Below are 23,626 nucleotides of genomic sequence, written 5' to 3' on the forward strand. Positions count from 1 at the left end.
AAAACGAAATTATAAATATTCCAATGGGGAATAATCAATTCTTAAATATGTTACAATTGTAAAAGAAAGTACGTAACTTGAAGAATTAAATTAACTTGAGAAGTTTTAAAATTATTGAATTGATTTCGGGATAAATTTATATCATATTTGCTGTCTTTAGAGATACTCCCAAACATTACGCTCCATTAGGACGTTAAGATTATATTTATCACTTTACATTTATTTCATGCCTTCTCAAGACCGAATCTGTTAAACATTCCATCAATAAACTGGGCACGATTTAATAATAACGGAACTTTTGCACCAACATAAACAGGGCCATTTTTCTCACTCGATCACTTCTCAGCTTTATCCACACAATTTGACACGTTTTGTCTCACCCTTCGGCCGATTACAACCGTTCGGATGGATATATTTCATCCGTTGTTTTTTCAACTTAATGCGTGACCCTTTTGTCCATCCCCTTAATGTTAACCGTTCCCTTCGCCATCCTCCCAGCTTTAAAAAAACGATAATTAAAACATCACACGATCAGACATTTTTTCGACCGATTCTAGCAGGCCCATCGCCATCATCAGCAGGCAGCATCATCATCACCGTACGTCGTCGTCGTCGCGGGATACATACCCTTACCCTTGCTGGCCGTTCGTACAATTTTGGACAAATAAATCAACGCCGAAACATCGCCGAAACGGATGCAGGGCACAGGCAAACAAACAAGAAAAAAGCGAACAAAAATGAAATATGTATGATTGCTGCAATGAGGAGCACCAGTAAGGGTGGCACCTCGGAACACCGGTGACCAGCATAACCAAGCGGACACGACCAAACGCTTTCGACCACAGTATTGGATGCAAACGAGAAAAAGAACGAACGAGCTGTTACACACGGGCCAACCAACAAAACAGGTCATCCTGAGGTCCTGGTGGAGGAATGCCAAAATGACCGAAATGCTTCACAATGATTTACTCCCCACCATTTGCTCTCCCGCTGCTTCCTGAGGTGGGGGGATCGTTGAAAGGGAGAGAGACAGAGAGCAAAAGCTCACCCAACGAAACACCCCACGAAACACCGCGTGGTGCAAATATTTGTTTAACTCGGAGGACGCTCCGGAAAAAACCCCGAGAGGGCCAGCGCCGGCCATGCATTAGCATTAGATGATGAGGATCGCTTTGCGCATTTCCACGGTTGAATTAAAATTAAAATCGACCCCATATGGGTGCGGACCCGCGGATGGTGCAGGGAAATTCGCCGCGCTTCACGCGCCAATGAGTCTCCAGTGGTGCGCCATCGAGTGTGCATTGTTGGCCCGCGCAGATGGACCCCATAATGGAAATACAACAATGTGTGTGTGTTTGTGAATGTGAAATACACGGGAAATCATCATAAAACTGAGATCTCATAATTGAGACGTTCAAATGCTTCATATTGCCACGTTTGTTTTTATTTTTCATTTAGTTTCCCGCTCACTCATGCTCCACCATTCAAATCTGGAGGTCGTGACAGCTGGAAATCTGATTTACAAATCCACGGGCCGTTTTTGCTGCGGTCACGTTTTTTCGCGCTGTTATACAAACACAGCAATGGTACCGCCTTCACCCGACTTACACTTGGATTGGATGAAATTTAATTTAGCGCTTAACGCAAATATTTTGCGTTTGTGTTTTGTTATGCGGCGTAACCTTTTGACCATTTCTGGGCACCTTTCTTCGTTTGATGCTCCTTGGTCGGTGTGTCATTTAGTGGGAGAAAGATAAACATAATTCACGAGCAAAACGATATTACATTCCACATTTATAAAACTGTTGAAATATGAAAAATTCATTCGTCCACCAGAAAGGTTGAACGATAACACCATCATAAATATTACACAAACATTTCTTTTTGCTATGCCAATTTCTCAATCAAGTTGATGCTTTAACTCCTAGTACAGACTTCGATTGAAGTCAAATGACTTGAATATTACCGTCTAGAAACTAAGCAATTTTATTTCAAAAACTCATAACCTCGAAGATCATCACGCAAAAAAATATCATGGTGCAGTGACCAGGAATCAGTAGCTTATTTGTTAAAAGTACTAATCGTTTTTTAATTGCCTCAAATTTGCGTGTTTTTTTTCTTATTATGTATCTTATATAATAATCTTAAAGTTGCTCTCAAAATTAAGAACTTCTCGTCTGTTATTTAAAAAAAAATCATTTAAACAAAAGTTACAAAAACCGACTTAAACAAATCCTGTACTTCCAGCACTTGTTAACCTTGTCAACCTTGGTTCAAAGTAAGTAGCCAGAAATGTGTCGTAGACATGAAACTCATGGTAAACAACACCGTCCACTAGCAGCATGCTTATTAATCTTTAACGAGCGAAAAATGTGCCTACTAAAGCGTACATCCGAGAGACAGAAACACAACCCAAACGGTACAAAAAGTGCCATAGCACAACGTTATTAAAATTAAATGTCCACAATGAGTGATCTTTATGTCTTTTTCCCTTCCGTTCCCGGTGTCTTTCTGTCCCCCCCACAGGTTCAACAAATTCCGGTTGATTCGAAAATAGCCCGAAACGTTGCAAACGAAATCCATCAACATCGGGAGGAAGCTGGCAGTATAATCAACATAATTTAGTCTCTCATTAAGTTTCATGTGTCGGATTTTCTTATCTAAATTTGATAATAATTTTATTGCTATTTTATTACCACTCTCGGCGCGTCGTTTTCCGGTCCGTGGCAACTCGTACACTCTCTCTCTTTCTCTTTCCCTCTATACTGAATTTAACTTAACTTTGTATTAATCCCAACTAAGTTTTTTTTCTGCTTGTTGTTATTCGTCTTAATCTTTGCACTGAGCAGCAGAGAAACATAAAAGTTGCTACATTAAATAAAAAAAACGCACACGCCGTACCCATTAGCACACATCACTAACACACATCCAACACCGTTCGATTCATGGTGACCAGTGGATCAAAATGATCGCGCGATTAACAATTATAAAAAAAATGTTTATTGTTTGTTTTCGTCCTTTTTGTCGCCCGCCCAATGCTGCTGCAACAGATGAAACGTTCGAAATGGGCAAGTTTGATGCGAGAATCAAGCAGCTCTCCTGATAAGTGAGCGACTGACTCTGATCGTGTGTCCAGTGCCTCGTCCGGATGTCGCTGCGGAGCGGGTCGTAAAACTTTGGTGAACTGTGCGCGTTTACAGCTTGTTGCGCTTTCGAGCTGAAGATGATTTCGCTTGAGATGTCTTGTTTTACTTCGTCACTCTAACCACCTCAACCTTACCGCGCGGCCACCACCAAAAACAATCATCATCGGTTTCGGTAGATTCGGCGTTGTCGGCGCGGTTCTTCCGCTCGCGGGATTTTATGGCATTTTTATCAATTCCTTGCTGGATGCGTATGGGCTCACGCTCACCATCCGTCACCCCAATCGAGTGGACCAACCGTATGGAAAATATGGGAAGAAAAGACAAAACACACAGTGCACACAAAACCCATCATTAGTTAATTAGGCCGCCAAGGGGTCTTTCAGGGACGGCATTTTTTTCTCTCCTTCTTGTTGCTCAGGAAACAACCTCAGGAAAGTGTGTCCCCGAACGTAGCCGCCATACATCGTGGAAGGGCGAAATCCGTATACGTTCGGGGTGGGGCGCATTTCAAGCGCAGTGTTTTGTTTGCGGGCGCGAGATCATGAGAATCGACATAATTAACCGTGAGTTTAATGTCTCTGTCTTCGCAGAAACCCGATCCAACCGATGCTGATAAGACGCCCAGCGACAGAAATGATCGCGTACGAGTCGCGATGTATTCGGTTGCACCATCATCAACCCTCGAACGATCGTCACCCATTCGTCTATCTCTCTCTCTTTCTCTCTTCTGGCTGGTTGATTAGAGTGCGAACACTCTAGACAGAAAAATGGCTTAATTTAAGCACAAAACCGGTAACGCTTCCACTAATTATTTGCCCGCTCGCGATCGTCCATCAACGCAGCATCTGCACCCGGTCGTTCAATTAGGCACGTAAAGTGTGAGCCATCGGACACCCCAATCGCTCGCAGTCCAACGAGTTCCTAGGTGCCTTTCGGTGAGACAATTCCAATCCATTTTCGGATACGTTGTCGATCGGGTGAACCTGGTAGTAATTGTAGCCAACCAGAACCAGAAAAGCTTTTCGCTTAGTAGTTCGCTTCTTTAGCCGCTTGGTCGAATGAGTTTCTAATTAGGCAGATGGTGTGATGTGGTGAGCTTTGAAGAGTTTACTTTTTTTTCTCACACGTGGAATTCACGAGGCGATCAAAATTGGTGTTCACTTACGAAGCATTCGAGATAATTTGTGCCATGGGAAACTGGCTTCCTTTTTTTTCTATTTAAAAAGTAGAAGTATGTTTGGTTTACAGCTGAGAAAGATTTTCGATCACATTTGCTGGCTGGAATTACAATGGGAGTGGTAAAAGCAAATAAGGAACCGAACAGTTTTCGAAGAACTTATACTTTTCCTGGGAAAATGAAAACTAACCATTACTAAGCATGGTGGGAAAACAGTTTTTTTCTCCAATGCTGAGAATTTTAAAACACTTTAATTACTCTCTTACAGTCATTTTGTTCCATCATCATCTCTTTGTGGCATGACGGACATTATTTAAATTACATTAAAGATCTTTCCATTTGTATGCGAAATATTTAATACGAAACATAACCACATCTGGTTAGTTAAAAGAAACCAATTTTTTGTCCCTTCTACTATAACCGATATGAAACATTCCATACTCGCCATCGTCTCTCCAAACATTCCCTTAATCTACCCCAAAATAACAACAACAAAAACCCCTTACGTAGCTCGAACAATCACCTTCCAGAGACCGTCTTAATGTGGCTCGTCAATTGTTCATTTTTCGCCTGCTGTATCGTCCATCTTCAGAAACGAGATCATGGGACTAGCAAATATGTTTCACCCATATTAAAAATCACCAAGCTCCGATGTGATCTTTCCTACAAGCAAGACACGGAAGGCAGGGAAACGAAATTACGGAAGCACCGCAACAAGGGAAAACAAATATTTGGTCTGAAATATATCGTGCTTCCTTTTTCGTTCCGTTTTCTTACCGGTTCAACGACTACATCAAAATGGGAATCCTTTTTTCCCCAAAAGCGCAACCCATAAAATCACCATCCTCGTCACCAGCACCATCATCATCATCATCATTATCATCCTGAAGTGAAGCTTGATGAGCGCACCATATTAACAGCTTTGGTGCGGTAGTTATTCGAGGTACTGCGATTTTGACGAGCCCGTTGTTGAAAGGATCGCCCTCGAAGATGAAAAAAAAGAATACCCCCGAAGATGACCACAATCATCCCCCCAAAAAGTATGTTGCAAAAGCAAGCAACAACGAAAATCTCTCTCACAAACGCGCAAAAAACTACTCATAAGTTGCGTTCCAATTGTGAACTCTGGCAGATCCTTTCCCAAACCTCTTTCCCGAACCGAAGCTCACGTTTCTTCCATGTATCAGGAGTCAAATAAAATCATGTATACCCTCCCATGGGTACGTACATGTAGCGCTCGATCGATTCTACACCCAACCTTCTCAAAAGGTGACTCCGACCAAAACGGATCGTGGCGCGATCTTTCATTTCGCCTGTTTCGCCTCGAAGGCGTCACGCTGGTTTTCTCGTTGCCAGCATTTTTTTTCCACCAAACTCCCCGAAGAAGTACGGAGTTCGATTTCCGCATTCACTTCCACCCGGTTCCGCCTTATAAATATTTCATGTTTAACGTGTTGATTTATTTGTAAATAAGGCAAAGTTTATGCCCATGATGTTTTAATTAATAAGTGGTAAATTTGTGTAATTTTATACCTCGTGTGCGCATAAGGGGAAACGGCAAATGATGACGATGGATGCGGGACAGTGGAAAACAAAATGAGAAAAGCGAGCGCCGAGCGTAAATCGACCTCCCGGTCGTCGTGCTGCCATGCAATAAAACGGTCACGCAATGCTAACACAAAACATCCACCATTACCGATCGATTGTGGTCATAACTTTCAGCCAGGGAACGCGAAGGCAAGGGAAGCAAGATTGGCTGTAAACCTAGGCGTTATCAGAACAGGATTGGCACGATGTTTTAATGATCAGCACAATGATTGGAATGTTGTTTTTTTTTGGTACCATTTCAGCCATCATTTCGAGCTTCACTATTCATAATTTATAAGCCCGTCTAAGTGTGTTCGTGGATGGAAACAACAGACCCAGAAATGGGACACAAAATCAGCTTAAAATAAGTTTATCACCCTGGCGCCACTTTGACATCATTTATCCAATTACTTTCAAACGGCTACATTCATCGTCTTTCAATTTTCTCACCTTTCCAACCTTCCCCACCAGACACACATCTTCCCCGATTGGGTTGTAACAGACCCAGCGAACCGTCAAGAAGCCCCATCCGAACGCGGAAGACGATAGAAACCTCACTAGGGCGTACGTGTCTGTGGGAATTAAGATCTCTTCACGGTACGATTTTGGACGTTTTGTAGACGAATGCCGATCCGTCGCACGGTTGGTAGCGCCAACTTGCAGCCCTCCGATGGCCGATAATTGTTGGTTAAGGTTCGACGATTAAGCTACAACTTTGCCTTTACACGGGCGTCGCAGGCTGGACCAGAGACTACCCAAGGACTTCGAGACTTCCCTTTGACATTCGATACGTTCGTCGGTTGTGCTAGGGAAGGCGCAAGTAAGGGAAGAGTGTAAAAAGCAGTGATAATGATTTACAATCTCCCGTGGCGTCACCATCGCTGATAATACACGGTACACCGTTCCCGTCTGGGCGATTGAAGAGCCCCTCGCATAGATCCGGGACAGATCATTTCACTTGGCGCTTGAACCGACCACGATCCACTTATTCTTGATAGGTTTCATCGTTGGGAAGTACGTTTTTTGTGTTTTGACCTTACCACACAGTGCCGGTCGTAAAATTCAATCCCCACAAAGCACTTGTGGCTTTTGCGTTGTGTAATAATGTTGATATTTGTATGCGTTTTATTATTATTTTTTTCCAAGCTCAAAAATTGACTCTGCAAAACATTGGCTGCCTCGTTCCCTCCGGCGGCCAGCAAGAGTGTGCCATATTCAACAAGATTAAAATTATGGGTTTCATAACCGATGACCGAATGTCACTTTTTAAACAGATTATACTAACACTCGTTACGCTTTCGAATGGGAAATTTTAAAAAGGTATTGCACGGCGTCGGTAAGCTCATAAAGTTTAACCTGAGGCTTGCAATACTTTTGTTTTAATTTAATAAATTGAAACACTCTTAAATAATTCAAACTTTTTTTCTTTTTGTATATTTACACATCAAGATTGATGCTTTTTTACGCATTAGATATTATTTGATGACTTAGGTTTAAACTTATTGGTTTCAGTTACGTTATGTCAATCTTACTGTATTTGTATAAGTGGTCTATTAAATCATGACAACATGAGGTTAAATAAATATCATCTTTAGACATATATTTTCTAAAGCAAGGTATTTACATTCTAGTCATTAAACATTGATCATTTTAGTTTTTTTATTTAATCCCTAAACGGTTTGTATCCTGTGATTATTAATACTTTCATATTATCATGTTATACTTTCAACATTTTATTATCTCCCACAGTTAACGCCAACTTTTGCGTTGATTTTTTAACAAACAAGTGACTATATAATTATGTTACAGATATTACAACAAAAATGATAATTTATTTTAATATATATTCTTTATTTTAATTTAATTTTCATTTTTAACACAATTAAAAAAAAACAACCGTAAATATAATTCTACGCACTAAAAAAATCCTAGATAAATTTACCCTTACACTTAATGCGCCTCCATTTACATCACATCGTTCAACAGAAAATTAGTGCTTGATCTATCTACGGCCGTTCAGTCTAGATTCAACGTGGGCCAGATTTTTGTCACGCACATTTACACCTTCCCCCTTGCGCAGAATGGTGCAATCATCGAAGCTCACGGGAAGGCAAACAGCGAACGCCTTGATGAAGTAGAGCTAATTAATTGCTCTTATCAGTGAATACGATCGCACAACACCCCGAAGGCTTGGTCAGACTGAAGGTTAATTCCTGTCGTTTTCACTTCGCCCGGCAGCCTTAACTGCTGACAGCAGTTACGCGTTGAAAAAAATATGCACAAAAAAAGTAAAAAAAAAAGCAAACGCAAAAACATACATTAATTAAACAAATAAAGACAATTATCATCTAAATCAATCTTGACAACGCGCTTTATTCGTACGGTGTTTTAATTTGTCTCAGCAGCACGAAAAAAAACGCACACAATTGAGTGAGATTGATGAAAATGTCTGCTTTTTTACGTTTTGTAGGGCTAGAAATGTCACGACCTTGAATAGCGGCAAATCTCACCTCGTTAGGCCTTGATGGTGTAGCCGCAGTAAGCACAATTGAGTACCATTATTCTGTTACCAGTGTCTAAAACAAAACAGCACACCAAAGTGAAAAGAATTTAGTTATAGCCGTAATCGAACTGACACATGACAGCGGATTACAGCCAAACGGTTGACACTTTGGTGCGGTGTAAGCAGCGCAGAAATAACAACCAAAAAAAACGAGATAAAAGAAAAATAAAGACTGTACCAATTAAAATAACAGAAACGTCAAGGAGAGAACAACGAGCCTTCAGCAGGAAAGCAAATAAACACAAATGAACTAGACCAATTAAAGAATGAACTTATAACAAGCGCTTAATGGCAGTATCATAAATAAAGCGAGTGTGTTTATATACACACATCATCGGAGAGAGAGAGAGAGGGAGAGAGGGAGACAGAAAAAAAAAGAAAACAAAACGTACAGAGATCAAACCTTTCAGTACGAAACGAAAAAAAATGGAAAGATTGCAAAACAAGGCAACAAAGCTCTCACCTTAGTTTTTGAACTTAATTCGTTTCGATCGATAAATTCGTCCCAGCTACTGAACGATCTTTACATACTAGCCAGGGTTCGCAGCATCCACACTGGAAAGAAAAACACAACAGAAGGAAAAAGGGATATCGTTCTCTCCCTCCCTCTCTCTCTCTTTTAAAGAAAGGAAAAATGAAACGTTATATACCCTCTTGCACTAACAGTTGGTGGAAAATGTTGGAGGATAAAGCCAAGAAAAAGAAACACAATTTCACACCCGCTTTGAGGGCAATTTTCCCAAATACATAATGTGAAAAACGCTCGGCCAAGCTCCGCCCACTTGCTCCGCTCCATCGCACAATATGGCGCATGCGCGTGTGTGCGTGTGGACGTCGCGTATACGCGGTGCACACAAAGCAACTGCGAGAGCTTGCGGAGAAAAACCTGACCATCCATTCATTCATTCCGAGTTATGCGTTCGCTGTGCGCAGATCGATCGATCGTCTCCGCGCGCTTGGTTGTGATCATTTCAGTGTGCCGTGGTTCCGCGGTTGTAAGGAAATAAAAGAAGAAACGTGCCCTGGTTTTACCTTGTTTATTATCAGTGTGCAAAGCAAGGTGCATTCGAGAGCGGTACCAGTGCAGAATTATACATGAGTGTGACCGTGTCTTTGATGAGTGTGATTTTGTGCAAAGAAATTTCACCTCTAGCTGTGTGTTTACGCAAAACCGCTAAACCCTATCATTGTGCTGACAAAATCAATCGTTTCCAGTGACGTTTCTGTTACATTGTTTTGTTGTTGTTTAATGAGATAGATAGAAACAAAACATCCAGATAAAGCAAAGAAGTTCGTTTTGAATTGCAAACCAAAAGCGGGAACTAGAATCGTTTCAACTCCCACGTGCGTTGTGTTTATGTGCGCGTCCATGTGCTACCAGGTGGTGATGCTCATATAAAGCTGTCCAACCTCCAACAGCGCCGTAGTAGCAGCAGTAAGACAAGCCAAAATTGAGTCGAAAACGAGTGCCGTTCGCGAGCGTACGAGCCCCCGGTGTGCCACCTTCATGATCGACACGTGCCGCACGGAGGAGAAGGTGTTCAAGATTGCCACCAACTACAAGATGCCGACGCTGCAGCCCCGCATCGGTTTCAGCATCGACTCGATAGTCGGCAACACCACCCCAAAGTCACCGCCTTCCCCACCGCACACCATCACCAAACCGGAAACGGTGACCGGGGGTGGGGGTGGTGGTGGTGGTCCCACCCAACGGACGCCCAGTCCGCTCGGTGCGTCCGAGAGCTACTCGGTGCGGTTGAACCGGCTGCAGAGTCTGTCGCCACCGCACAACTACAGCATCACCCGTCTGCCGGAGAGCCCGCAAAGTCTCGAAGGAAGCCACGCAAGTGTCCGATCGCTCGAGGCACTCCAGTCGCGCCTTTCGCCCCCGGTCAACCACACCAGCCCGGGCGCCATACCGCTATCCCTCAAGCGTCCCCGTAGCCCTTCGCCACCCGTTTCACCTCCACCACCGCCCGGCGCTGTTGGGATGGGTGTGATGGGACCGCAAGGTGGACCACCGACCGGTCCGTCGGTAGGACCGATCGTCGTACCTGGACTACCGCCCGGCCTAGTGCGGCCCTTCCCGGTCAGTCCCTCGCAGCCACCCGCCCATCCCTCACATCCGTCCGGACCGGGACAGCCCGGCGGACCGCAGACGGACATTAAAACGTTGCCACCATTTCTGCACACGCCCGAAATGGTACAGGCGGCCCATAATCAACACTTTCTGGCGGCACAGTTTCAGGCGGCGGCCCTTGCGCACGCTCAGGCCGGTCAACCGTTCCCACCGCATCCGGCCGCAGCACATCTGCACAATCCCAATCTGCCACCGCGGGACAGCTATCCACTCTATCCGTGGCTGCTCAGCCGCCATGGACGTGGTGTGTTCCCGATCGGATTCCCTGGAAGTAAGTGTCTTGGGAAATTGAATGTAATACCGAACAGTATTCGATGATTGATCAGCTTAAACGATGCTCAGAAATGATTTTCAACACATTTTTAAACACTTTAAAACATTTTCCAAGACCTCCAATATGTCTCAATATTTCCAAGAAGAAACAAGTAGCTCTAGAACTGAAATTGTGTTTTACTTTTACAATTTTTACAATTTTTATTACAATTCCCATTAAAGCCGTCGGCAATTCGGACCGAATGTCTATGTTACGAATTACACGCTTTCAAACGGTTGTTTGCTGTTGTTTAAGTAGCCTAATTTCGTTCCTCACTTCCAAACAGCAACTTCTACCTAACTTCTGTAACGGAACGCTCAAATGAACAAAGCTGTGACTCTTGAAAATTAAACTTAGAAGAAAAAAAAACATAATACCAAACCTTAATTGGAATCCCACCATGGGGAATCTAGTTTTGATGAACCCTTAAGAAAGGTGTGTAAAGGATGATGAAAGGAGATGAAAATCTATTCCAAGAATGGACATTACGGAGTATGGCCACTTATCTTGGGATGGTTTTGTTGTTTCTTTCTCTTGCTCTTGTTGAAGGGAAAGTGTGCCCTATTGCTGTTCACGATCGGTCAGCGCAAACAATACACCTTTTTGCTTCGTTCTTTTCCTTTGAGTTTGCCTTTTAATCGGTGCAGGTCGTTAAAAAAGAGATGATTCTGATCTAATTAAGATACCTCTTACCTGCGTTACATGAATTGAGGAGGTTAGGTTGTTTTGTCGCTTTTTATTATTACATATCTACCCTTTAACAATAAAATGCGGATGATGTCCTTGCTGGTTTTTATGTCCTTTTCTTGTGTTTAATAATACTTTCATGCTTTAGCGTTTTATGATAAAAAAAACATCCTTCGAGGTACGATCGTAAACTTTAGTTGCATTTTGTTATACAGAAGCTCCACTCGCTTATAGCGACCTGACATGACGAGAGGTAGTTATAAATATTATGATAAACCAATCCTTCCGACCCCAACCCCCAACAGTCCTGAAGCTAGCGAGGAAGTGAAGGAAATACATCATAAATCAAACAAACTAAAAATAAAATAAAAACTCACGCGACAGATGTGATACAAGCGATTAATCTACTAACGAACGCTATCCAGGAAGTTGCGTAGAAAACGGAAAGTGAAACAAACGCACATGACACGATTAAAGTTGCTCGTGTTATCGATCGTGTGTGTGCGATTCGACACGAGCAGCTTCCGATCGTACCAACGCCAGTTGGTCTTAGCATCGTTCGATTAACTTTCGTTCGAAAGCTTACACCAGCTTACATCAACCACACCAGGTTAATAAAAGCTCATTTATCACTAATTTATCACCTCCCGAACACACGAGGGGGTGGAAAACGATCATCGGGGCTTGGAAAAGAGAAGAAAAGAAAAGGAAAAAAGAAACATTAACACCACGCTCGGTAGTGCTGAAGTTTTTTGGTGCCAAACGAAATGTGCCACAATCGAACGCACATGCATCGCCCATACCTTTCTGGGAGTCAGTTTTGCGCCCACCGTCAAGCTAATGCTGGACGCGTTCTTCATAATTTCAACGGATGCTGAAGCAATAAATCGAATTCCACAATTTATACGCATTTTAACGACTACGTTCCCGGGCAAATAATTTATGCCACTCCAAGTCTCCAACCACCTCTGCTCTGGAGCTTTATTTTTGTGTGTGTGTGCTTCGGCTGCAGTTTTTCTTAGCCACGAAAAAATATTAAAATTGTTCTTGCTTTTTTTTGTTGTGTGTGCGTTGCTTTTGCATTCGTTTTGCTTACCACCCTAAGGCGCTTGTTAGTTTTGTATGTGCTCCCTTTTTTTTGCTTCCACATTCTTCAGCATTTCGGCATCCCCATCCGCGCAGACACATAAAATCCTTTCGCCCCCCCAAAAAAGGGGCTAATAAAAAAAAAGAACACAAAAGCGCAACTTCACATTCTCGTTCTGGTTGCTGGATGCACCAAGGGACATCGGGGTGAGTGAAAAGTTTGTCTCGCTTGTTGGAATTTTAAGTGCACAATTACATCGCCATTGTTCAGGAAACTCGCCAAAAATTGCCCGCCATCCGTGAACTGCACATGGAAGGATATGCAGGGGCGAGTTGTTTACAATTGCCGACCAGCACCAACACATCATCGCTGCAGGGTTTAGGTGTTGTAAGCTTCGCTTGTTGCTAAATTATCACATCACAGCCAAATGCATAAACATTAGAAGGAACACGAATTTGGAGGGAATAAAAGTGCGTGCAAATGCTTTATTACACACCACCAATAATTGTAGCAATTTTTATTTGCTGGACGATATTTCAAGAAACACTTTTTGGTGTTTTGAAAAGAAATTTAATTGTTTCGCCTCTTATGGCCAAGCGGGAAATGAAATCTCCAATTTCATTTCTACAGCCTACACTTAACCGGTAATAAAATGTAGTTTTGAAATAATAATTTTCTTCCTTTACGAATGCATCCACTTTACACGAATGCTTAATGAAGTGTAGCTGGTAACAAATTTTTCTACCACCAACACTTTTGTGACTCACGTGTGAGAAGAGATTTTTGTTTTCGAATTAAAATATCAAAACAAAAAACCACCGTCAAACAAAAGCTCATATTAGGTTAGTATTTTCTCTTTCTCTCTTTCTTTTGCTTTCTATCTCCCGCTTTCCGGAGGAACAAAATCAAGCCATTAATTTATGGCGATGAAACTAAATTAATGAGATATTTAATACCGATATCGTGCGCCTTAAGGCGTGAGGTTGATTTCCGTTTTTTTTTTGCTTGCTTTTAAATTTGTCATACCTTTCTTCTCACAGCCTTTCAAAAGCTCACTCACAAACTCTTTTGAATCGGATCGTGGAGAAGGTGATTGGAAATACGCGATGTAGATGTAGGAAGAAAGGGAAACGATCAACCGAAGGGATCGTCTGACGCCCCGAAAAACAAGCGATCAGATCTTTCGCACAGCTCGTCTTCATTCATAATTGCCTCACATCCGATACCCAAAAACTGCAAACCAAACAGGCAAAGTAGCAAGAAGAAGGAATACGAAAAAAAAGAGTAGGTTCAAACGTGTTTTGTATTCTTCTCTACAAAAAAAAGACACATTTTGCGAAGATTTTTACGGGCCATCTAATCACCAACGATTTAAGCTTGATTTCAGCTTGATCTTTGCTTGATCCGTAAGCGAGACGATCAAACCTTTTCACACACACTATTAGCGTGTGAGGTTGACCAGCAAACAAATTGATCTACCTTCTCCGACCCGCTGTTTATGCACTTCCCTTCCTTCTTTCTTCCTAACTACAAACCACAAAGCCTTTCGTTTCGGTCGTTAATTAATTATGCACTAATTTAGTTCCACGTTTATGCCGCTTCAAAGATTTCATTCGCTCTGTTGTTCCTTTTTTTTGCTTTTTCCTACCCGCATTCCCTTAATTGCTTGTTTTGGTAGGTGTTTACGAACGGTGGTTGTCTGTGTGTGTGTGTGTGTTTATCTTTGCAAACGAATGCATTAAAGTGTGCATCCCCAACGCACATCCGGTGGCGCCCCAATCCATCTCACAATTCACATTTGCACTGGAAAAAAAAGGTTATTAGACGTAGGCACAGAGGAAAAAAAACATTGCAAAAAGAAATCACCTTCGTGGAGAGGTAATAAAAAGAACACCAAGCCACACCGCTGAGCTGATGATGAAATATTCATTTGCTACAAACGCTACACATCAACCTAAGCTCGTTCCATTTGGTGGACGAGCGTGTATGTTGGAAAAAACAGCACAGCAACAAAAAAAAACCGTACAATAATAAACTCAACTAAATAGCAACAAACATGAGCAGACGAAACGTATCAAAATATTAAAACCGATGCAAGATAACGAAGCCGCGGAAGAAAGGAAATGTAATATAAACACCAAACCGAAAAAAACAACTTACAAACTGTGTATATGAACTGAAGGACAAATACAGCAACAAAAAATCAAAAACATCTAAAGATGCATCGAAGAAGTGCGTGTGCGAGAGGGAAAAAATTATGAATTTTAAATTTAAAAAAAAAACAAAGATCTTATCGATCGTACCACCACTCATTGTTCTTGCTTGCCTACACGAATGCCCCAGTGCGAATGAGCCGAGGGAAACAGACATCAACACGTTTGAATGAAAGGTGCTTATGAAAAAGGAAAAGTGAAACCAATCATTAGATCACGGATAAAACTGTAAGCAAAGAAATCAATCATACCCTCCCCGGCGTTCGATACAGCGTTAATTAAAGTGACATGTTTAAGTCAAGTGACATGGCGAGTACGGTGACGACGAACCCGCTCCGCACCGAAACGGGCCGAACTAAAAAGATCAACAAGAAACGTTTTTGTTTTGCGTTTTTTTTCTTTGCTACTGAATGACATTACATATTTTTTCGTGCTTTAAAGTAAACAGCAAAACGCAAAAAAACGGGGTGGAAAAACACAAACTTGCCTAATGATCCATTCAAATCAAGCGAGCAATTGCTCCACAATAAATGGAACCATTTGGTCGCAATCGCAAAAGGGAGTCTAAATTGGCTCGCTAAACACTTCCACTTAATGGACCCCTGTGCCCTCAACCAATACACACACACACACGCAGACACATAAATGCAAAACAAAAAGAAACAAAAGGAAACAATTCCAATTGCCATTTCAGCGCACTCGCCACTCCAGTTTAAAAAGGTACGATCGCGATCAGTTGTTGCTAGTGGTTGTGGAATTGAATTATCTAAATTAACTTAATTTTCAACTTCTCGCCTATTTGCCTTTCGGGTTCGATATTGCTGCAGTAAAAAAAAAGGTGGACGCACGATCGCGACCACCCTTTGGTGCGCCTCCCACAGAAGGGAGGTTTTTCTTACCACCACCACGCACAAGATCGCGCGTACGGCGTTCTCTTTTCTTCACCCCCCACCCTGTGTCGAGTGACAGACCGTGACACAAACACAGAAATGCTGGCGGTTCCGGAAAGGTGCTACGATCGCGTCACAGTGATACGATTATTTTAATTGAATTACACGCAGCAGTTTCACCGTTTCGCGGCTCGCTCATGGCCGACCGGCAATCCAAACACCCATGGGTGGGGTAGAGTTTATTTTTTTATTATTCTCCAGTTCGTCGCCACTATCATTTCAGTGGAGTTGATGTTCGCGACGTTGTTTCAAAACACAAAACCAGCGCCATTACACTTTTGCTTCCCCTTGTTGTTGGCTTTTTCTTGCTGTTGTTTTGTTTCTGTTCGCGGGAGGAAAATGTATTAATTAGTGGTGCTGGGAGTTGATTAAAAGGTAATTACGCTCGATGCGCTGGTTTAGGGGTTTAGTGCATTTCGGTGCAGAGGCGCTGTTTTTACTGTCAACCCTTTGAAATGGGAGGAAATTGAACGTAAATCCAAACCGTGTTGATTGCTTTTTAATTGAGTGAGTTAGTACACACGAGCTAAGAGATTTGAAACGCAAATACATCACACACTGGAAAGAAGCACCTCATTTGTGAAAAGTTTGTTTTTTTACGTTTCGCAACAATATTTTAAACTCGGGAAATAAATATAAAGAAAACGGCACTATTTTTAACCAGCAAACTATTCGCGTCAGGTCAGCCATTTCATCGAGAAATGGGTTGACCCCATAAATAGCACATTTCAATTCCGAACTTCCATTAAAAACTCATTTACACATGCAAAGCGGAACTACTTCGGCTCTTCCATTCCGCCCTTTGTTCCAACATCGGTGCCACAACCGTCATGCGAAAGTCCTTTTTTCCCGATTATGCTCCCAATGCAGCTAGGGTTAAAGCAGACCCGGTGCTTAGTCGGGAACCGTACGACTTCCATTAAAACACGCCCAGGCAAGTGCAATATATGTGCCGTAATGATATATAATTATTTAATTACATGTACCGTGAACACTAGTTTGTGTGTTAAACGTAATAGACGTTGCTGGCCGTTGCTGCTGCCGTTTTTAAGTGTATAGGATGTTTTAACAAATGTTTCACACACTGATTGCACCTACAACACAGCCGTGTGCGTGTGCGTTCGTTCCAGGTCGTTGCATTTTCATTTCGTGTATATTTTTGCTTTCTTATTACAGGGTTTTTCTCGTACATAAATGGAGCGTGATCCTACTTCAAGTAGGAGCGCGATTCCTCGAATATTTACTATAATTTAATTAAATATGCAACTTAAATATGGGGAGCTATTCGGAAATGCGAAATTCTTCCCAATTTCTAAAACTTCTGTTTTTTTTACATTTACCAATATTTTCGAGTATCAGTTGAGAATGCTTTACTGAAAGGATTTCAGGACATTCTAGTTTAACTTGAAAACAATCCAGAAATGGTTCCACCTTGGCTGAAATCGAAAAACCCTGCCCTATGCCAAAGACTTCCTTCGATTTTAGTAGCCGTTTTCTAACATTTCGTTTGGGCCACGTGTCACACAATGTTCGTACTACCACCGACCGATACTGATGAACCATTTCGTCCATTTCTTTTGTTTTCCCCCTTCACAGACTACCTCATACCGTTCCGCAAATCGAAACGTGTCCGGACTGCATTCTCGCCCTCGCAACTACTCAAGCTGGAGCATGCCTTCGAAAGCAACCACTACGTCGTCGGTGCGGAGCGTAAGCAGCTGGCCCAGAACCTAAACCTCTCCGAGACGCAGGTAATTATATGCTGCCCAAAATATGCACCTCTACGAAAAATCGAGGCCCGCGTGTGCCATCCGAAAGCAGTCCTTTTGATGCGTCGCTGCATGTATGCAGGAAGCCCCACTGTGGTGAGAGATTGGAAATATTGGATTCGGCTTTCCGACCAATCCAGGGCTTTTTTTCCTTTGCTAGCTATAGGAGGAAATGAAGAACAAAAAACTAGTCTAACGAGTCATTTATAAGGAGCTTTTGTAGCAAACCTCACCGCTCGCTAAGAGGGTCACTCAGCCAGTGTAAATTAGATTAAATTACATTTATATCCCTACTTCACTCATAATTACTTTAACACTCCTTAGTTTCATTTTTGTTTTTTTGTTTTTGCTTGCACTTGCTTTCCGGCCGTGGGTGGATGGTGTGATCATTTGGTTGACTTATAACGTTTGTTTCCTCTAGCGAGGCGTGAAAACACGCTCAAACACACACCTTGATCCGGTCATGTTTTTTTTTTCACCGTTTTATATTCAACCGAAGTAACCGGAGTGTTTTACCGGCTAATTGTGTCATATTACCAGATGCAACTGGCGCTGGGCACAGGGTGCGTACATGATTGACACGCTTTGAACAGGCCGCCATTTTTACCAAAACACGCACATCATATCAATTTACCTTTGTAATATTTTAAAAAAAAGCCTTCACTTAACAATCTCTCTTTATTGTTTGTTGCTTTTTTTCCTCTCGTAGGTGAAAGTATGGTTCCAAAATCGCCGTACGAAGCATAAGCGCATGCAGCAGGAAGAAGGTGGCTCAGGATCGGGCAAATCAACCGACGGTGATCATCAGAACCGTTCCGCCTCGAGTCCCACCGGAAGCTGCGAGGAGGAGGACGACGAAGACGAATTCATCGACATGGACGATTGTCCGAGCGATGAGGAAAATATGCACCACAATGGTTAAGGATGGACTAGAAACGCTACCGTGACACCGGAACGTCGTTGACGTTTAGTGCCAAAACATTGCTTATATACTGCTGTCAACGACAATTTGACAGCGCAATTGAGTACCCAGTGAGTAGGGAGTAGTAATAGTTTCGTTTAGCTTTCCTTGTTTCTTTTTTTTCCTTTGGTAAAATTAATTCGAAACACACGTTGGAAGGAAATGCCAGACACAAAACCCGGAGCAATCCCATTTATTTGATAAGCAATGAAAGTATTACCGTGTTTTTCTCACGTTTGTTTTGTACATTTGTCTAGGTTTGGTAGAAAGATTAGAGCGGCAGCGTTAAGCAAACAGTACACGATTACCAGCAGCAGTTTGTTGTTTTACATTTTATATGTGTGTACATAAAATCACTAGACCGATAGGATCAGTGTGGCAGATGTTAGTCATATAGTACCCTCACCGTTTTTCCCGTTTTACACTAAATGCTGCTACAAATAGAAGGTAAACGATCTTCCGATACGAGGCTACGATGAGGTAGGAAACGGGACAGAAAAGCAAAAAAGGAAGTGAGATGAATTTGTATATTTGGCTACGATTAGTGTGTACCGTTCCGGGCAGTTTCAATTACAACCACGTGTCACACAATCAGCGTATGAAGTAGTGACCGAGTGGTTAGTAATTTGTAAATTATCGTATTATTTAATAAATTAGCTATAAAGAAAATGTTGGAGTGTAGTGTAAAAGCGAGAGCATTACCCGGACAAATGCATTGTAATTGATCAATAAACATTAAACAAAACATTAACTCATGTCTGTTCTGTTCTTTACGTTTTCTTCTTTAATGTATGGTTGGTGGAACTATGGGTTGTTTTTCATTTTTATATTGTTGTACTATTTCTCTTTTATTCATAGACTTTTTACATAGTTAAAAGAACATTCGAATTTTCTTTTATTTTTTAAGATATTTCGATATCCTCTTCATTATTTGTTGTGTAATTTTCTATTTTCAAAACTCATTTTTAATGGTTGCAAATTAATTTTGAAATATATTCTATTCTTTTTAATACCACTTAAAGATCTTTTCTTTTTTCAATCTTTTTTTCTCTTCTTTAAACATATCAATTGATATTGCACAAACATTCGCTCGTATTATTTGATTGTGTTGTGTCTTTTTTCCACCGTGCACTAGCCACATCCTTGTTGCACAACATGCAGCCATCATCATCCGAGAACGAACACGACTCCCAAGTGCAGCACGAAACGCACTCTGAAGTCATTAGTACCGATCGACACCGTTTCACCATCGTTTAGGAAGATGATGGACGTAGCAAACGATGCGCTGCAGCGTGGTTTCGGGTGAAAATCATTTTGTGCTTTTAAAAGCACATTTCATCAGCAAACGAGCCTGAACCGAACACCCCTGAACATCCACCAGCCGTGGATGGGGCTGCTGCTTGAGGGCTACCGTTTCTTCAATTTGGTAGTGTAAAGAAATCATCCATCGTTTCGCCATCAACGGGAGACACAAGCGCCAAAGAATTGTTCGCCAGCAGAAGAAGTCGGAACAGCCGAAGGTGCATCACTTGCAATGCACCGTAGAGAGCAGAGTGTGTGTGAGAAAGAGAGAGGGATTGTGGTGCAAAACGGACTGCACTTGACGAGGAACCTTTCCCCAAGGAGCGTTGGAGCTTGTTGCTTTGCGCCTCGAGCGCCCTAAACTGATCCCATTTTGCTGATGCCCGATTATCGTCAAGTACGCAGAAACCGATTACCAACACGCACCTCGTATGTGTAGTGTTTTTTTTGCTGTTGTTGTCTTTCCTTCTTACCATTTTGTAAGTATCTCTAATCATCGACACTCAGCGTCGTAGTTTAAAGATTTGTGTTACTGTAGTTCAGCGAGCCGCGAAAAAGGATGCTCTTTTCGTACAGCGACACAAAACGTGAGGAAGCGAAGAGGGAACACACCACACATACGCACACGCAGCCAAAGGTAGAAAACTATTTGAGCTTATTTTCGTTCATTATCCACACTTGTTTGTAATTTGGCGTGCGAGAAAACGAGCAGCAATGGATGGAACACCCCATCCTAACCAGTGTGATTAGTGTAGCTGCTCGGTGAGGAAGGTGAGTGAGTAGAAAGGGAGGTTGGGGTGGGGGGCGAAGAAGGCTTATTCTCCCCGCATAAGTTGTTGAACAGAATTTTCGAAAATTGAACAACCAACAACAGAAATCACTTGCCGGGCTTGTTTGCTGCGGGTTTTGTCGGTTTGAATCGCCCCGACGAAAGCAAATGTGCCCCCAAGGGATGGACCGAACCCGACGACCAAATCGTGCCCGGGAAAACTCGGAAACGCGGGAAGGGGTTCCGTTTTGTTCGACTGTTTTTTTGTTTTGTTTATTCCTTTACGGAACAGTTTTAAGTGCGTCGAAAGGATATCGAACAGGTTGTGGAATTTCTGCACAATTTTGACCCTCGTAACGCGGTGCGTACGTAACAGTAGAAGAATTGGCTTTTCTTTTTGACCAAAAGAAATTCACAAATCCTGGTGTTTTAAAGGCGGGGAAATGTTAATTAAAATAAAAAAAAACTCGTAATATTGGATTTTAATTTAGTTCTGAAACTGAACTACCTTAGCCGAATGAGAATGCATCGAGGAAGCTTAAAAGCTCAAAGTAACGTTTGGAAGCGTTACAGCGTTACAATTGCACGAGGCATGTAATTAATGTAATTACTGTAGGATTTAAAGAGAGAAAGGGCTATTTAAGCTAAATGTTTCGATACCTTTCTAATAAAATTTCATATTTCAACTAAAAGAATCTAAAGAACAGAAAAATAACAATATTTTTAAATATTCTTTGCTGATCTTGATATATTACTTAACTCAAGTCACACCGATGGCAATAACTCTCGATATTTTAGGTATTTGCGGTATCTTATTCTGCATATAAGATCATTGCAACATTTTGACCAATCCTTGGGGAAATTTTTATCAACGTGCCCAAACAAACCAGAACCACATTTTTAAGCCTGCTGTTGCACCACTTCCCAACCGCCTCCGCACTCCAGTCTGAAAGAAAACCCCTGTAGGAACTGACTGTTGCACCCAGCTCAAATAACATAATTATACGTTATAAAGTATTTTAGATTATACGTAATATACAAGTGATAATCATATCTTTCTCGCATTTCCTTTGATGGTCAGTTTCGCATTCATCCCGTACCTCCCCGATCGTTGCTTAACGCCACCCGTCGCCATTGTTTCGCATTTCGCGAATCCGATTCAAAAAACCCCGTACACTGCCATTTGTGGTGGCCATTCGTTTCTGGCAAGAATTTCCACTCATCGGTGTCTACCAACTTTTGTACGATTGTTGTACGAACAATCCGTCGCCACATCCGTCGTATCCCTTCTAACGAGCTCAAGCTGCTATTACGCGTTGACAAACGGATGGTACCGGGGAGGGTCGTTGTGTGTGACTTGTTTTCGGTACTCGATTTAATTAACGATACACATTTCAACGCATTTTAGTGTGGTCTAGCTGCATCGCAACCGTACTCAACCGTGGTGAAGATGATGGATGGTCGGAGGGCATTTTTGGGACTCCATGCAATAGGTTGCAACTTGGGACTTCTGGCGTCTGGCGTCTCTACACACTACCGGACGTGCTACCGGTCGCGATCGATCGATCAACTATAGGTCGAACACGTGTGTGTGTGTGTGCTTGTGCTTATGTTGGTATTATGTACGTAAGCTTGTGAACAACGTCATTTCCATTCAATCGCTCGAATACCTGCCAAACAAACGGGACAAACCCCGAGGACAGGGCGTCCCAAAAACTTGGCATTGTCATGTGCACCATTTAACCTAATTAAGGCCGATATTGTGCGTGCAGTATTTGTGCAGTTTTGCTTGCAATTGCAATTGCTTCCCTCCCTGTTCCGTTCCAGTAGGCAAACGGTAGACAAAGCGTCCTAAATGAGCCTTCCGGCTGTTTCACCTTGACTGGGACCGGGTGAAATCGAAGTTGACCATGCTTGGGTTCTTGATGATAGTCCCGGCCTGTTCGACCACAGAGGCACGGGTGAGCTCAATAGATACGCCCGGCAACGTTCCCAGTTCGCTTAATTACTTGCTCATTATCGCTTGAGTGTGGGGCACCCTGTCCAGGCGGGACGGCAAAACAGTCAACCCGTGATCTGTGAAAGTTGATCCAATTTTAACAACCGTCAGCGCATTTCCTTCGCATGCCATCATCGAGTGCGCATGTCCTTCTGTCAAGCGACAAACGCACTGATTGACCTTTTAGTCCCTCCGTTGCTGTTTTCCGGTAAATAGGCGAGTAATGGGATGGCTGGTGAGGTAAATTGACTTTTGTCAGATTGGAAAGTGTGGAAGAAATTGAAACCTGTCGATGGCATGGGAACCGTGTTGGGATGACTATGGTGTGCCCAAGTGTCCCGTTGCGATCCTACACTCGTGTCATCTGTTAAAACATTATTGAAAATTGTATTGTTGTTATTCCATTCTGCCAATTGTTGCGGATTCAGCTTCTACCAAATGACCTTTTTCGATTGCATTGTGCAAAAAGGTATTTGTGGTACATTGTTCCCGGAGAGTATTGAAGTATTGAAATAAATGCTGGGAAAATGTAAACGTTATGTTAGTAATTTTTGGAACTTTTGGGACTTAATGGGCTATAAAATGTGTTGTGTAGCGAGTCACCACACGAAGGACACGATTGTAAACTTGTATAAAGTGGACGATATACGAGAGGCATCTACTATAAAAAAAACTCAACTCCAGTTAGAATCCATTATCAGTCTAGATCTTCTCAACCAAGGAATCTTTCCTTGGAAAACCCACAGCTCCCAGAACAGTGCGTAAAACCACAATTATGATGATTTTATTATGGCTACATACAATTATCATAATCGTTTTACATCTACGGACCGCTTTCCCTCTCTCTCATACTCTGCCAAAGTCAAGCTGTGCAAAGGATATGCTATTTCAACGATACCACGGATGGCGATCCTTGGTCCTTAGTTCGCAAACGGAATGCATCTTTTCATGCTGGGAAAAGGA

The 23,626-nt window shown here is 42.3% G+C and overlaps 1 protein-coding gene across 1 annotated transcript; it reads left to right on the forward strand.

The window, feature by feature from the left end:
- Window positions 1-8,616: 8,616 nt before the first annotated feature.
- On the forward strand, window positions 8,617-19,381 carry LOC125774861 (homeotic protein empty spiracles-like). The gene is made up of 3 exons (XM_049445212.1): window positions 8,617-10,884; window positions 17,460-17,614; window positions 18,342-19,381. The coding sequence occupies exons 1-3, from the start codon at window positions 9,981-9,983 to the stop codon at window positions 18,552-18,554; spliced, it is 1,272 nt and encodes a 423-aa protein (XP_049301169.1). The 5' UTR covers window positions 8,617-9,980; the 3' UTR covers window positions 18,555-19,381.
- Window positions 19,382-23,626: the final 4,245 nt, after the last annotated feature.

Source organism: Anopheles funestus, chromosome 2RL, assembly GCF_943734845.2.
Source record: "Anopheles funestus chromosome 2RL, idAnoFuneDA-416_04, whole genome shotgun sequence".
NCBI classification, from domain to species: Eukaryota; Metazoa; Arthropoda; class Insecta; order Diptera; family Culicidae; genus Anopheles; species Anopheles funestus.